Below are 17,959 nucleotides of genomic sequence, written 5' to 3' on the forward strand. Positions count from 1 at the left end.
GTTCTGTGTTATCTCTTGGAATGACTAATGCAATACACATTATTACTACAAATGTTTGTGAGTCACCATCTGTTTGGATGAAAGAGACACAGCAATAAGACAGACACTTAGATACACAGACACTCAAACTTTTATCAACACTAGAATCCCTGGATCTCGATGAATGAAATATTCAAGTGCAAAATCTTTACTGAGTAATACTGTATAATTCTTTGAGAACAAAATGATGTAACAATGGTTAATGGAAACCAAAATTATCAACCCTTTGAGGGCTGAATTCAACATCACACCGAATATCAAAGTCAAAGGTTGAAATCACAATAATAATGTGATTCAGTAGTGTTTATGACCCCTATGTGCCCATATACTGTCCTGGCAGAGTCTGGGCATGATCCTGGTGAGACAGCAGATGGTGTCCTGTGGGATTTCCTCCCAGTCTTGGATCAGGGCATCATTGAGCTCCTGGACAGCCTGTGCCACTGCATGGCAGTGTTGGATGCTCCTTAACATAACGTCCCAGATGTTCTCAATAGGATTCAGGTCTGGGGAACTGGTGGGCCTGTCAATGGCATTAATACTTTCGTCATCCGGGAACTGCTCACACACTCTAGCCACATGAGGTTGGGCACCGTCCTGCACCAGAAGGATCCTAGCACCCACTGGACCAGCATAAGGTCTAACTGCTCTGAGAATTTCATCCTAGTACCTTATAGCAGTCAGCGTACCTTTGCCTAGTACATAGAGGTCTGTGCAGCCCCCCCCAAAGATAAGCCTCCACAGACCATCACTGAGTTACTGTCAAACCAGTCATGAAGGCTTCATAACATTGATCATTCACCATATTCTTTCATGTCTGTCACATGTAGTCAGTGTGAACCTGCTCTTTTCTATAAAGAGAAGGGGGTGCCAATGGCGGAGCTGGCAATTGTGGTATTCTTCAATCAAGCAGCACAGTGATAGGATGTGAACACATGTCTGAATAGAGGACATCTGGTCCTCATGCCACCTTCATGGAATCCATTTCTAGCAGTTTAGTAAGAAACATGCTGGCGCCAACTGGTGGTCATTTTGTAGGGATCTGGTGGTGCTCCTTTTGTTCCTGGGTTGATACCCTTTAACAGCCCTGTCCAGCTTGTGTTACAGCTTGTTTCCTGGTATCTCCTCCATGCTCCCGAGACTGCATGTGCTGGCAGAAACAGTAAACCTTCTTGTGAAAGCATGTATGGATGTGCCATCCTGAAGGGGCAGGACTACCTGTACAACCTGAAATGGCTCCAGTTACCACCTCATGCTACCAGTAGTGACAAGTACACTAGCAAAACACAAAAGTCAAGAACAATCAGTCAGGAAGGATGAGGAGAGAGCAATTGTCTGTGGCCACCACCTGCAAAACCATTCCCTTTATGGGGGTTGTCTTGCTCTTGCTTCTCCAGTGCACCTGTTTTCACTTTCATTTGCACTAAAGCAGGTGGAGTTGATTCATAATTACATATGCCTGCTAACTGTACAGATTGATATCCCTGAAGTTTGATTAATTAGGTTTTGACTGTGATAATTAAGTGTTCCAAGGGCAGAATCCACAAACTCCAAGTCCCAGAGTGCCCTGTGGTATTCTGGGGTGCTGTAGCAACCAAGGGAGGCTGCCACCTAGCGCTTCAGGGGAGGTAGTGTATTGTGCATGTTTTTTCCCCAGGTCCTTCCACTATTGAGGTGTCCCTGCTGGATAAGGGCCCCAGCTGTCCACCACAATGTTTAATAATCAACTAATTTAGTGTTATAATATGACTCTATGTAAGTGCATTTTTATAACATTCAGGTATGTTCTAGCAATCTCTAGCCAAATAGTATCTAAGGATATCCTACTTGAAAAAAAAAAATCCAAAATTTCAAATATTTATTTTAATTGTTGGTAACAAATTTCCCAAAACACACAGAGTCACAAAAAACATTGACACCCTACAGGAACTTAAATTACAATGTGCAATGATATATTCCCTATCATCATCAGAAACATTTGAAAACTGCTTCTCAAATGGTCTGTAGTAAGCCTGATCATGAACAAAAATCACATTAAAGACCCCACTGTCTTCACAATACATGGCATTTACATTACTTTATTACAAAAAAAAGATTTTTCTTCTCTTGTAATAATATGAAATATTTTCCTGAAACGTAGTTGACACCCATCATCACTCCAGATAAAAACATACATGCCAATCTGGTATTCTGTTCCATAGTATCTCACCCAACATATTGTAGAGACTTCATAGTTTAGACCCAGTTTAAGTGTTTCACAGTTTAACAGCCCTACAAAATGCATACAGTTACTGGTCTGATGGGTCCAAACTAAATCCTGTGAAACATTCTGTCAATTAATTCCCAATTGCTTCTGCCATCACTTTAGCAATGCTTTTTTTATATTCTTGAAGTTCTTTACAGACTTTTTGTGTTGTGTTTACCCACATATTAGATACACTACTCATGTATCAAATTACCTATTTTCCTGATGCACTTTTGGTAACGTATCATTAGGTGGTGCTTTGGTGTAAGGTTCTGATTTGAAAAAGAGATTGGAAAAGCCTGTGGTGATAATTTTTCAAAAAGCAAGTCATAATATCATGGAGAATAAATAGTGAGAAGGCAATATTCACAAATTGAATTAAAAATAGCAGTAAATTCCCATATTTGTTCTCTCTTTCAATTATGTCTACAAACATCAGTGGGGTATTGTGAAGATGACATATGGACTGAATTGCACTCAGACCTGGGTCTTTACTATTTTTATCTTACAAAAACAATGAATATGCATTCTACCATTCTAGCTTACCAAGTTACTCCTCTGAGCGCAACTGAAAAGCTACTCTAGATGATTTTATAAGTACATCAGAAATGTCCTCATCCACTTTAACTCCACAAAAATCTTTAACTTCTTGTGCATCCCAGCAGGTAAACTGAAATTAGATTTGACTGTAATAAAATTACAAAGAGGTCACCTCAAAATATTAGCAGTAGCTTCATATAAATGAGTAGAATGCCAACTTAATGTTTCCTTCTTTAATAAAGTCTATATAGTTGAAGTCATCCTGTTGATTGGGAACTGTCCACATTTGGAGATTTGGCTATAATCACTGAAACCAGTCTATTTAAAAAAAAAAAAAAAGATTTGAAAATCTGCAAGTAAAGACTGACGACCAAATGAAATATTATTTACCTCACTAATCTCTGTGACAGAACCAGCCCCGGATCACAGACAGACACAGCACACCCAAGTCCAAGAACACCCACGTTTACTTTCTGCTGTGTTTTACAGCACACACGCAGTGCACAAATCAGCAATAAAGGTCACTGTCCTTTTCTTTTCTTCTCCTTCGCTTCTGCCGCCTCCTCTCCTCTCCTTCAAGCTCTGTCTTCTACCTCTCGACTCCGGCTTCTCGAATGGAGTTAGGCGGCCCCTTTTATAATGCACCCGGATGTGTTAAAGGTGTTCTGTGATGACCTTCCTGCAGAACTTCCTGGTGTGGCGAAGTCCTGCAGTCTAAGGCTCCGTAGTCATCCAGGCGCCCCCTGGCGGTGGCCAGGGGCCCCAAGAGGGTTGAGCTTCTAAGCTCCAATCCCGTAGCTCTGATGCAAACCAGGACGGCTGCCCTCTCGTGTCCCTCCATCTTCCAGACATTCCGACTGGGCAGGATCCCCAGCTATCCGCCACACCTCCTTTATTATTGAGCTAACTAATAAACTACTGTACTTAAAACTAATTCAGGCAGAAAATCAAGTGCCCGCCATTCCACAACAAATACAGACTCAATTACTTGAACCCATAAATATGGTGAATACAGTATATTTAAAATTAATCTAAACTAAATTGTATGAAAAGTTTTATATGGGATACTCATATGAAACGTAGTGCAGACTTTCTGTGGATTTCAATCCACCACATTTTTCTTATCAGTCAATACATCTACACTTTTCAAGTTCCATATAAAATAGTAATTTTCTAGACTTTTTTCCATTTAAAATATACAGCAATGCGAACAATTGTCTGTTAGGTTAATGTCATAAAATGGTGGATGCTAGGGCTTGAAATTCATTTATAAAGTAAGGGGTGAACTCCCCCTTACATTTAACATGAGGTAAGATTTCAAACTCTGTGTGGGGAATACAAGTGAGTTTGGAGTTGGTCAAAACCTACTTTTTAAAAGCACTTTTATATTATCTCAAAACTTTATTTTTTAATCTTGCAACTTATTCTTTCTAATGCTTAGAATGGATTTAAAATTCTGAGTATATAAAGTTATCATCCAGTCTTTCAAATCATTTGTTAGTTCTGCTAATATAACTTTAAGTAAATAATCCTTTAATTTTTCAGGTACGGAATTCAATTCCAAGAAACCAAACTTGCCGCAAAAAAGTCAAAAGTAGAGTAACACAAAATATCTAGAAGATGTAGATTAAAATATGCTAAGGAAAATAAGTATTATTTATTTGCTTATCCATACTATACTGTTTTTCTTTTTAGAGTATAATTTTCTATAACTTTAAGATGGTTGAGCAGTTAACAGAAGGCTGTAAGTGAAAATGTCGTTAGTTTAGGAAATTTGAGATCCAGTGGTTTTCTACTTGGTATTCCAGTTTTCCTCCCACATTCTCAAAGCCCTGTACCTTTGATTAATTGTGTCAGTGTGAGTGTGGGTGTTTGAGTGAGTGGACTCTGCGATAGACTGATACCCTCTACAGGCCCTTTTCTGCACTGTGCTCAGTGCTACCAGGGTAGGCTCTTTCTCCCTGTTCATTTAAATTTCAGTAAGTGGCTTTGAGAATGACTACTATTATTAGTTTGCCAGTGCATTGAAATTACCAGGAACTGTTTCTAAAACAAAAGGAAATTTCTAAAATAATGTAAAGGTGAATTGCGGTATCCTAGGAAACACAACCCACAAAATCTACACTTCTGTGCTGAAATGTCCTGCTTTTCATAGTTAGGGAAGTGGCATATTTAGCATTGGGTGTATCTATAAAAAAAGTTATCCTTGAGTATTGTTTCCTGTTTTTTTTGTGTGTGTCATTTTTTTTTCCAGATTCAGATTTAAAGGCTGTCAACCAGAAGCATTTTTAAAAAATGACAACTGCGAGTGGCAGAACAATGCAGCAAAAAATTGGCAGTGTCAGTTCATCAAATAAAAAGGACAGATTTTTAATTTTTATCTTTTATTGAATTTATTAAAACCATATAACATTCCACATAATCAAGACAAACTTAAAAAAAACTAAATTTATTTAGTGCTGAGTAGTATGTTACTATGCTTTTATCAGTTCCCAATTAGAACATTACAATTTTTAACTTCTTTTATTATTCTAAGTATTAAAAAATCATAGCAGGTTCAGAAAACATCTGCTAGAGAATTGCCTCTGTCCAAATGCTACCAGCTATTCTTCAGTTTTCATCTTATTCAAAACTTGTTTACTGACTAACAACATTATACTCTACAATGCATACTCTACAATACATAACAAAGAAAAAAAGAATAAGCAGGAATTTAAAATTATATATATATATATATATATATATAAAAAATCTTCATTTGGATCTTGATCTTTGTTTGTCCGCGAATGAATTAGAAGAAGAAGCACTAGATGACAGTAGAGAGACAGCTAAAACATAGGCATTGCATTAAGAATCTCCTCCAGGCTTATATTATTAAAGATTGTAGTATTCCAGTCACACCTCAAAACACAGACATTCAAACTAAACAAATTGTTGTGCTTTAAATTAACTAAAGAGATCTTCATGTAGATCTTGATCTTTGTTTGTCCGCGAATTCCACGCATGCGTAGACCACCTTCCAGTTTAGTACGTTGTTGTTTCTCATGGATGTCAACAATGTGCCGGAATAACAAAAGGGGTGGTGGACAGTGTTACGCAGGTTAGCTCCTGAGGCCTGGTTAAAGAATGAGATTGCCGAAGATAAAAGGTACATGCCTACATAACATATGAATGAAAGAAAGACAGTGGGTAAAATGAATGACAATGTAACAGCACGTTCCGGAAATTATTATTGTTACGTTGTAGCCGGCGAGTGCTGCGCGTCTCACAGTTGTACCGTGGCTTGCTCACATGTCAGTGAAGTGATCCCTATTTATGCTTTAAAGAGCCTGGATACCTATGTGTCCCCTTTTATAACCATTGCTCCGTGTATATTACCTTACTCTTTGGATTGCCACAAAGCAACCTGCAAGATTAGAGAAAGGTTGAGAAGAGATCGTGAGAGGAAAAGACAGCGTCGTGAAAACGAGACGGACTGTGAATGGACAGAAGCAGAAATGCTCCTACACCACCACATAATTACGATTCAGGCAGTGATTCCGAGTAGGCCGTTCCTATCGAATCAATATCCAAGGGTTTTCTTTTGTAACTTTGTTTCCCTTATAAAAAATCATAATGCTGTGCTACGAAGGGCCCAGTTCACGACTAACAGCCGCGTTTAAACCAGGGGCCCTTCACAGACAGCTTTAACATGCGCAACGTAGTTGGGCGCACATGGCTAGTACATATATATATATATATATATAGTAAAGTTAGCGCCATCTAGTGCCCGACCCAGTACAGACTCACTGCAGAGGCACATGTAAAAGGGCACAAGACTTTTATTTTCTTCATCTGTGGGGCACATCCTCCCTGTGAACCCCACAGGCAATACACAGTCCCATAAGCATTTAAAGATAAGCAGCAAACACACAAAAAGCACTCTCTTCTCAAACCACCACTCCTCCCTGGCATCCTCTTCCTTCCAATTCTGGCCCTTGAGTAGTGGCTGCAGGCTCTTTTTGCAGCCCTCCCGGAAGTGCTCCAGGTAGTAACTGACCTAATTAGGCTGCACTTCCGGGTATGGCTGCATTCCAGCCCACAGATAATCGTTAAGCCGTGCAGCTCCTCCGGGTGGTGACTACAGAGTACAATAGGTCTGAGTTCTGAATCCCACAACTGTTGCCCCGATGTAACCCAGGAGGGCTGCCATCACGTGTTCTGGGGGACACAGAGTGCATCCCATGGCCACTCCCCCAGATCCAGTGTTGAAGGGGGTCCAGCCGGGCATCACAATAAATATATATATTGTAAAAGACTCAAGAGAAAACAACATAAAGGTTTGGGGTTTCCGGACCCATATATTGCAGATAAATCCACAATCAGAAACAGGTCAAAACAGGTCAAAATATATAAACTCAAATAGTTCATATGCGCGACGACAAACATGGCGTCGGCGGCCATTATAAAGGAGGAGCCGGAAGTGGAGGAATGCTGGGAAGGAACCGTGAGGGAGGATGGGACTGATGACGTCAGGAAAAAATGGTGGAGGAAGGGCGGAAGTAACGTGCTGCGGGAATGAGGCTTATGGTGGCGGAGCGTCTTTTGTCCTGAAAGAAAGCAAAGGAGAAAGGTTAGTACCCCGCCACTCCCTGCCGGCGAACGTCTTCCGATGTGTGTTAAGGTCCGTCCGCGGTCTCCTATTCGCACGTGCGTAACAATATATAGGGTGTTCCAGATCAAATTATACAATTTTCATTCTATAACTTCAAGAAAATCACCTGAAAAATCCTGGACTATCGAGAAGTGTACAAACTAACGACATGAAGAATCGTCTTCGCGCCGAACTGGAATTGTCCCCGCATTAATCAAAGTCATCCAGACAATCTGGATCTGCATAATTAGATCAGGACCACCCTGTATATATATATATATACTGTATATATATATATATATATATATATATATATATATATATACTGTATATAGTCACACGTGACACTAACCCCTCTTCTGTTGTTTCTACAGACCAAAAATGGGAAAACCTGCCTGATTCACCAGTAAAAACATCACTTCTGGTTCCTTTGTCCAGAAGAACATCTCTTCCGGTCCCGGTGCCCAGAATAACATCACTTCCGGTTCCGCAATCACTTATGGTCATGGCCTTTAAAGCCGCCATGTTTTGAAGAGTAATTCAGTTAAGTTCAGAACTCAATTCAGTGCACAAGAATGCTCATTGTAAACCTTCTGCAGCCAGGGACAATAAATGGGTGGCTGCCCCAAATCTTTTTGTGTGTATCGAGGCTGTATATATATAGATATATACATATATATACTGTATATATATATTGTCACACACGTGCGAGTAGGAGGCAATCAACAGGTCCAGAGGTGAGTGACTGGCTACAAGATGTGGGGGGTGGTATGATGGTGCTAATGCCTCTCTTTCTGGCCCTGCAGAACTAAGGAAGAAAAATAATCATTTCAAACCCACAACAACCCATATTTCAAATGGTTCACCATACACTCCAAATCCCATTATGACGACGTCACTTCCGTCTCCAGAGAATGACGTCACTTCCGGCCCCTGCAGATGACGTCATTTCCGACTCCACCATGATGATGTCACTGCCGGCTCCTACAGATGACGTCACCTACTGTGTCCGTCATTTCTTGTAGCCATCTTATAAAAGCCGACTGAACCAAATAACGAATGTCTGATATAATTTTATTCAACTTGACCGAAAAAACATTATACGGGGCCATTACCCAAACCTTTATAATTGTTTTGTGACTGATTTATCACAATATATATACACACACACATTAATACATATGTTATTTATATATTGTCAAACACATGCACATGGGAGACAGCTTTATAGCTCGAATAACTGTGATTACCTGCCTAACCAGGAGTTGGCGCTGTCCTCTAATTCTTTCTCTTTTTCTCCCTCTGCAGACCAATTGAATGACCATTCCACCACGGATGTCACTTCTGATTCCCACTTCTCTGGACCTGCTCCTTCCTGTCTACCAGCAATATAGTCCATCATCCTTTTCATTGTCCTCAGTTCTGTTTGAGTTACTATCTGTAAGGCCTGTTTTTTTTTCCATTTGCCAGATTCAAGTATACAGGATTATCACATTGGTTACACCAACTCTTTATCAGTGTTTCTTGGGCTTTATTCACTTTCAAAAATTTCCACACTGTTATATTTTCATTGGATACAGTAAAGTCAGGATGAATGGTAATTGAGCATCAAAAAGTTGGTACGATGCTGGGAAAATTGCATCGCAAACGAAAGTGACTATGTAGGAAAGAAATGTAATTTGTTTTTGAAATTCTTAATAAATAGAGTTTATTATATACGTGTGTGTGTGTGTGTTGTATGTTCAAAAAAATTATAAAAAGGGGAATATACTGTAATTACAAACCTTCTGTAATCATTAGAATACAACCAATACCTGCAAATAGAACCAAATGGGGAAACCAAAATGAAACAAATAAATTAGAAATACAGAGGTTAAGTACAAAGTATATATCAAAAAACAAAATCCAAACTGACCTAAGGATTGCAAAAATAATTTTCCAGGGAAAATATGAAATAACGGTTAATGAAACAATATACTGTACATAGAGTATGTAATAAAGGAATAAATTAGCAAAAAAGGCTACAAAAATAACACAGAAAAGGCTTAGATATATAAATGCATATTAAAAAATACAAGTAATCAAAATGACAATAAATTTAATAAAATAAATCATATAATGCCATATTTATTATTAGAAATCAAAATTTTATTTTCTAATGACGTCAAGGGAACGCTTAATTTATTTATCCCTTGGTGTTTCTACAGTTATTTTTCTTTAAGACTGAATGACTTAATGAAAGCCTGTGTTCAGTTCCTGCTTGATTAAACATTGAAGTGAGGGGATAAAGCTTGCAAAATGTATATAAGCAGCATTTGTGTTCGGCACTCTACATTTTAATGAGAGCAAACAGACATGTTGCTTTTGAAAGTTATGGTTGTTGCTTCTTTTGTAGCCGCCGAAAGTGATGTTTGTAAGCTGTGGCGAACAAAAGACTCCCCTCTGTTTTACAAAGATGGGGATATTGTAATTGGAGGAATCTTCAGTTTTCATAGAAATTTTCAAGTGAAGATACCAAGATTCACAGCTATGCCAGAAGCTTTAAAATGTGAAAAGTAAGCATTAAGTTACTAAACTTTGAGCCTCAACCACCTTACTTATACTATAAAAATACATTTATGAATGTAACTGATTTAAAAATAACTGTAAACAGCTTGAATAAATAATAAAAATGGTCAATTTTGTTTTTGGAAATGTAAAATTAACCTAGGAACAAAATCATTTACAGTGTAAAGATATGGATGAAGTTAATACTGTGTTTTCCAGTAGATTATTTGTTTTTCCAATTGTAATCTTCCATTCAAGAGTGTTTTAGCCTTAAATGATAAAACAATATATAACTAATATATCTTTATTTTCTTGACAGTATTAATTTTAGAGAATTTCAGCTTGCACAGACTATGATCTTTGCCATAGAAGAAATCAATCAAAACCCTGAAATGTTCAGTGGCATTACACTGGGGTACAGAATTTATGATTGCTGTGGTTCCATAACACAGTCTATAAAATCAGCAATGCTTTTAATGAATTTACAGGATGAAAGTGTTACAGAGACAAACTGTGTAAAGCCCTCATCTGTGATAGCAATTATTGGGCATTCAGAATCATCATTAACAATTGGAATTGCTACAACAATTGGACAATTTTACATACCTCTGGTGAGATCATAAAGAACCTAATGTATACTACTTCAAATTAGGGAATCGCAAAAATCAGATATAAATATATAATTATTGTTAAGATTATTTTCTGTGAATGTAGTAAATGTTTTAGGTATCATAGGTTATTATATTTCACATACCTACATTTAAAATAAAACACATAAATCTGCAGTTAAAAAAAATCTGCAGTTAAAAAAATATATCATATGTAAAATAAGGAATATGAATACAAATTTAAGAAAATATGTATTTTAGTATGTATTTTTAAAAAATTGATTGAATTACCAGATTTATTTAATCAAATTGTCTATTTTTATTGTTTTATTGTAATCAGAAACACATATCTATTTGGACTTACCATCTGACATAAGTGCCAATGTCAATTTAGTTACAGAGTACATTTAAAACAACATCAGTAATGCTGTAGCCAAAGCACCTTACAATAAATACACAGATGTTGCATTTCTTTAATTCTTCATTTCAATATTTGGTTAGATTGTCTGATTACCAAAAAATGACCTTTTTACTTTTTTAAAGTTAGATTAATACTATAAAAGGTACATCTGGTAATGTTTAATTGTTAATTTTTTCAAATATAGCAATAAAAGTTCTGAATAGTTTATTCTTATTGATAATTTTTCTTATATTACTTAATACTATATACAAATCAAAAAAACACATTTTTCAGAAGTGTAAAACAAAGTAATTTTTCATTTTTGTTTTGTACAGATTAGCCATTCTGCTAGCTGTGCTTGTCTCAGTAATAAGAAAGAGTTCCCAACATTTTTCAGAACAATTCCCAGTAATTATTACCAAAGTACGGCACTAGCAGAGCTTCTGAAATACTTTGGATGGACCTGGGTTGGAACAATACGAAGTGACAATGATTATGGAAATTATGGAATGGCGACCTTTATAGAAGCTGCACAAAAAGATGGTGTGTGTATTGAGTATTCTGAAGCAATTTACAGAACGTATCCAAGAGAGAAATTTTTGGAAACAGTGAAAGTTATCAAAGCATCATCTTCAAAGGTTATTGTGGTATTTGCATCTTTTGTAGATTTTGAATTTCTGGTCAAAGAATTGCTGCTTCAGAATGTGACTGGCATCCAGTGGCTGGGCAGTGAATCTTGGATCACTGCTAAGAATTTTGCTGGGGATCAAGGAAATGAGATGTTAAAAGGTGCAATTGGGTTAGCCACAAGCAATACTTTAATAGCAGGACTGGATGATTTTTTATTGAATCTCCGGCCATCTGATAACCCAGAAAATTCCTTTTTAAAAGCTTTCTGGGAAGATGTGTTTAACTGTACTTTAACAAATGAAACTGGGAAAATAAGTAAACCTTTTTGTACAGGTTCAGAAAATCTGAGAGAAGTAAATAATCAGTTCACTGATGTATCTGAAATGAGGATCCCAAATAATGTGTACAAAGCCGTTTATGCAATTGCCTATGCCGTACAAAATCTTGTCGTGTGCAAAAACATGGAGGAGCAGTTTTTAAACAAAACATGTCAAAAAAGCAAAATGATACAGCCTTGGCAGGTAATGAATTCTAGGAATATTTGACAACAGTTAACAGACTAATATGATTTTTTTATTGTTCAGTACAAGCAAAAAAAAATATTTTCCTGACTTGTAAACACTTTATTTATGTGCACTACATACTCATTAAATATCCGTCTTTTGTTGTACTCAAACATTATAGAAAATTTATTGAACTTTTCGCTGTACTTTCTTCTTACTGTCTAAAGACTTACAGTACTACAAGATTGTTTTGGATTCTCTATATTAATTTGAAGTATTTATGCATTTGTGTTTGTGTCCCCAACAAATAAATGGTTTTAGAGTTGTGCCGCATATAGTGCAGAGTGATTGCACCCACAACAGGTAACATAGCAGGAAATTCTTTCTTAAATCCTCCTACCACCTACATTATGACTGCTAAGCTAAACTGATAAGGCTTTCTAAATATAAATGACAGTACCCTCTCATTTATGACTGCAAAGTCACAATACAGTACAACTAAAAATTGATTACTGGATGCACATGGAGATATTTTCACCAAAAGGTTTTTTTATTTCAAAAACTATACGTCTAATACCTTTATGGTCTTTTGAGGTGTATCTGATCCAAAATCTCAGTTGTACTCCAGACTACAGGGGTAAGTTCCATGAATAAAATGTAATTTATGAACATTATTTACATGTATTTGTTTACTTATGGTGTTTGCATTTCTCATTGTGTATTTTGTCATATTTACACTTAAACATTATAGCTTTTAAACAGGTTACAAACATTTCTCTGTGTTGCTGCACTAGCCTTTTACAATAAACCACCATTAAGTACATTGTCTTGTTTAATAAACTGTTGTCCACATATCTCATGATTGTTAATATATTCATTTCTCTTAGAGTGTGTGGCTCATTATATTATATTTAGAAAACTGAGATTAAATATTAATTATTAAATATTCCAATGTTAATTTACATCTGTGTGTCTTTCATCATTTATCTAAAAATTAAGTTGTAAGGTGGCAGAGTGGTATTACTACTGTCAAGAGACGAGGATTCACATCATGGGTCCTACTTGTGTGGAGTATGCATGTTCCATTGTCTACATGAGTTTCCTCGAGGTGCTCTGGTTTTCTCCCACTGTCCAAAAACATGTGAGTTAGGTGAATTGGCAATGCTAAATTGGATCTAGTGTATGTTTGGTGTGTGTGTATGTGTGTGTGTTCACCATGCAATAAACTGGCACCCTGTTCAGAGTTTGTTCCTGTCTTGGTCATATGCTAGCTGGCATAGGCTCAAGCCCCCGCACCATCCCTGTGATCCTGCTCTATATTAACCAGGTTCGAAAATTACATGACATGACACTTATGCTGTATAAACTGTTTCTGAATACTTAGACAAAGTCAAAAGCAAGGACAAAGTTCCCATTAGTATACTAATTAATTTTAAACTCCTTTTTACAGCTTCTCCCATACCTGACAATGGTGAACGTTACATTAAAAAATAAAGAAAATGTTCATCTTACAGAAGATAGCAATGTACGATATGAAGTAATAAACTGGCAACTTACTACTGAAGGCAAAGCAGAATTCATTACAGTTGGCTATTATGACACCTCTCTTCCAGTGAATAAGAGGTTCACAATGAACAACAATCGTATCATTTATACTGGCAATCAAATTCAGGTGAGGACTTTTAACTTACAAATTTGGTTTTATAACAGCACACTGAAAAGTCAGTTTTCTAAACCCTGTTGTCCAGATTAGAGAATTATGTGCAGCCAAAGGCAGTCTGTGCAGTATGAGATACAAGGCTTCAAATTGCTCAGTCGATCGCAATCCTTCCATATATACAGTCGCCTTAAACATGGAAAGGCCCTGTATAAATAAAATGTATTATTATTTGTTATTAATATTATACAGTCACTCATACTAGACCAATGTCAATGCAAACTGCACACAGATGAATCAAGCCCAGGCGTCTTCAGGCAGCAGCACAAACTCAGTTGACACTGTGCTGATCTTGCATTCTCAATGCTGGATTTAAATCCCATGTCAGGGTGCCGTCTGTGCAGATGTTATTTCTCCTTATGTCAATATGGGTTTTTCTTCCAGTTATCCTTGGATACTTTCAAGAGAGGTAGGTCAAATTAACTGTCAGTTCTCATGTTTTCTCCTATGAAAACTATTATGATTTCACACACTTGTAAAAGTACATTTTTTCATTGCACATTTCGTTTTTGTTCCTGACGATGTATATTTAGATAGCGGCACAAGTGTACCTAAATTGATCTGCCTTGTTAAACATGGCCCCAAGGAGTGAAAATGTGGGTGATGTAAAAACACAATGAAGTGTTACAACAGTAATGTATGACATGAAGAATGTTTGTTACACAGACCGAGACTGAAAGTAACTTACAAAAATACATTTTTATACTGAAGTACATGAGGAGAACAATCAGCAAAGAAGAGATCTTTGACTTTTCATAAACATAGTTAATACATTTGGTATTCTATTTTTTGTTCTAATATATGTCACATTTTGCTGGTGAAAACAGAAAGACTCCAACATTCAATTATATACTAATAAAAGTATCATTCTAAATGGCCTCTGTACTGCATGTTCCATCAAAGATTCCAAATTCTTACCACAGTCCATTGAATTCTTATCATCTTGATTTTTGACTTAGATTGCCTTAATTTATTTACTTTATATTTGTGACATAGCTTTCAGATTAGACTGCTGCTAAAATTAGCACTGACTTTCAAATGAGCCACTAAAGAGACTCTCTGTGTTATTATTTTTTAATTATTAATTATTAAGATCCCCACATCTACCTGCAGCGAGGACTGTCCTCCTGGCACACGTAAGGCGGTTCAGAGAGGAAAACCAATTTGCTGCTTTGATTGCATAAAATGTGCTGAAGGGGAAATCAGTAAAGAGATCAGTAAGTTTAACCTTTTTATTTCAGACACAGTATACTGTGTAAGAAAAATCTGTCATTTACAAGGTTACTGAGTCATTTATCATAAATTTTTTGACATGGGTGTAATGTATAGAAATGTTGAATCGTCTTGTGTTATTGTTACTGTTTTATATTTGCAGATTTGTGTATTTCTTCAGAGAAAAGTGTTATATAAGAATAAATAGAATTTTTATAAATTGAAATTAAAATTGCTATATTATACCATACTCATTAACTCTCAAATCTTGATTCAATAAAAACTGGCACGAGGAAGCCATTGCTACTTTTGTATCCCAACCACTGTCCCATGGCTCACTGACCATGTGTCACTTGTGCTGAAGTCCCTAAATTACTGTGATTTACAACCCTCTCAAGACTGCAGTTTGAACCTCTGATACCAGGACAGTGTTCTGTAAATGTTTTTCTTGAATTTTTTTACAGACTCCAGAGATTGTTTAAAATGTCCGTCAGAATTCTGGTCTAATGAAGAAAGGAACCACTGTCTTGAAAAGGAGATTGAGTTTTTATCATTTGCAGAAATTATGGGGATACTGTTAATGACAATTTCATTGGCTGGGGCAACTCTGAGCATGACGATTGCTTTAATTTTCTTGTATTATAAAGACACACCTATTGTCAAAGCTAACAATTCTGAGCTAAGCTTCCTTCTCTTGATTTCCTTAACTTTGTGCTTTCTTTGTTCTCTTACCTTTATTGGCCTGCCCTCAAGCTGGTCTTGTATGCTGAGACACACAACCTTTGGAATCACATTTGTCTTATGCATTTCTTGTGTTCTTGGCAAAACAATAGTGGTTCTAATGGCTTTTAGAGCTACACTACCTGGTAATAATATCATGAAATGGTTTGGGCCAACCCAGCAGAGGTTAAGTGTTTGTAGCCTAACTCTTATACAGATCCTTATATGTATTATGTGGCTGATACTGTCACCTCCTTTTCCTAACAAAAACATGAAATCCTACAAAGAAAAAATCATCTTGGAATGCAATATGGGATCAGCTATTGCATTTTATGCTGTTATTGGGTATATCGGAATTCTTTCTCTGTTGTGTTTTGTACTTGCCTTCCTGGCACGCAAACTTCCAGACAACTTTAATGAGGCAAAATTTATCACTTTTAGCATGTTAATATTCTGTGCTGTCTGGATCACATTTATTCCTGCTTATATTAGCTCACTTGGCAAGTACACAGTAGCAGTTGAAATATTTGCCATCTTAGCTTCAAGTTTTGGTTTACTATTTTGTATTTTTGCACCAAAATGTTATATTATATTGTTAAAACCAGATAAGAATACCAGAAAACATGTAATGGCAAAATAATTAAAATTATGAAATTTTTAACTTACCTTTGAACAGGTGCACAGCTTGTCTCTTTGGTTTCTCTTCTACTTGTGTTTGAATAACCTGTAATTAATTAAATGTCTCTGCATTGTATCGTTTTAGTAATACAAGAGCATTCTGTTCCAACATATTTTTTACATACTCTGATAACATATTACATCAAATAGAAACCACCAACAAACGTATACAAAGTTTTGAAAAAAAAAAAACCTCTATAAAAAGCAAACAGTTACCTAGTTTGGTAAAATTAGCAATAAACTAGATCTATAATTATGGCCTTGTTATTATTATTTTATTATTTTTTTCATTCATTAATTCAGTCTTATGTTTATCCAGATGTTGCTAAAACCTTCTATATTATTGCACATATTTAGGTAATGTCTGTCTTGCATGTGTAGAAAGTCACAAATGACATTTGCTTTTGTTAAAGTACTTGAGTAGATTATATTGGAAATTGTATTATTTAAAGTATTTTTAAAGGCAAATACTTAATAAACATTTTTAAATAGTAAAAGTAGCATTCCTACTTATATATTTTTATTTGTTATAAGGTGGGTTGTTACAAAGTACAATTGATTGACTATATGCTCAAAACTTAATCAGCAATCAGTTAATACAAAATAATATGCAAAGATTTTTGGGTTTGTAGGTCTTGATCTGGGAGCACAATGTATTTTCGTAAATGACAAAACATCCATGACGTTTTCTCATTTTCTTTGACTCAGTAAGTTGATGCATCTCAATATATGTGGTGTAATCCAGAATATTGGCCAAGAACTCAGTATCCTCTGTAGACGTTCCTGCCGTAAATATAGTCTGCAGTGACTTCATGTTTGTGCTGCATGTGGAGACACAGTACCTGTGCAATGAAAGATGCAGCATAAAATTCCCTGTGTAGTAGAGGCAGAGATACTTTTTAAAAACAAGAGATGTTATGACACTGGTCACATTTAGAATATCTGTTAACTTTGAAGGACATAAGACAAAAACAGCCTCATTATATGGTGTAAACGGTATCTCAAAAACTGTGATGTTAGTTGCATGCAACTCTTGCTCAGTTTTAAAGATGCCCACAGAAATAAACATATTTTTGAACTATTGTTTAAAATATATCGTAAATGATAAAAATCATACTTAATCGTACTGAAAAATAATACAATAGATTTCCAGTAACCAGATATTGTTTTGAATAAATCCATGTTCAGTTGCACCAAAGGACAAGCTAGGAGAACAGCTGGTATCATTTTTAAAAAGATGTTCCCCTTCAGCATGTAATACATACTGTATGTGAGAAGCATTTAGCAAATACATCATTTTGTTAAACATGTATATCATGCATTGGTAAATCTGTGATATTTAGTAGTAAGTTTCTATATAAGAATAGGGTGCTTGCCCAATTTCGTTTCACATTAAAGCAAAGCAAGGGCAAAAAGATCCACTATGTGAACTGTAATGTCAAATGTTTAGTGCTTGCAAGATGGTGTATGCAACATCTACAATTTGAATA

The 17,959-nt window shown here is 36.1% G+C and overlaps 1 protein-coding gene across 1 annotated transcript; it reads left to right on the forward strand.

The window, feature by feature from the left end:
- The first annotated feature begins 4,540 nt into the window (after positions 1–4,540).
- Positions 4,541–16,431, forward strand: LOC120535338 (extracellular calcium-sensing receptor-like). Its single transcript, XM_039763151.1, has 7 exons — positions 4,541–4,565; positions 9,850–10,009; positions 10,321–10,612; positions 11,345–12,160; positions 13,593–13,814; positions 14,953–15,076; positions 15,536–16,431. The coding sequence occupies exons 1-7, from the start codon at positions 4,541–4,543 to the stop codon at positions 16,429–16,431; spliced, it is 2,535 nt and encodes an 844-aa protein (XP_039619085.1).
- Positions 16,432–17,959: the final 1,528 nt, after the last annotated feature.

This window comes from Polypterus senegalus, chromosome 1 (genome assembly GCF_016835505.1).
Source record: "Polypterus senegalus isolate Bchr_013 chromosome 1, ASM1683550v1, whole genome shotgun sequence".
NCBI lineage: Eukaryota > Metazoa > Chordata > Cladistia > Polypteriformes > Polypteridae > Polypterus > Polypterus senegalus.

Bases quoted from the DNA above. Each gene is read 5' to 3' on its own strand.
- LOC120535338 (XM_039763151.1), top strand. From the start codon at position 4,541: ATGGTTGAGCAGTTAACAGAAGGCT. The intron at 4,566-9,849 runs GTAAGTGAAAAT...CTTCTTTTGTAG, and splicing joins TGAGCAGTTAACAGAAGGCT to CCGCCGAAAGTGATGTTTGT. The intron at 10,010-10,320 runs GTAAGCATTAAG...TTTTCTTGACAG, and splicing joins GAAGCTTTAAAATGTGAAAA to TATTAATTTTAGAGAATTTC.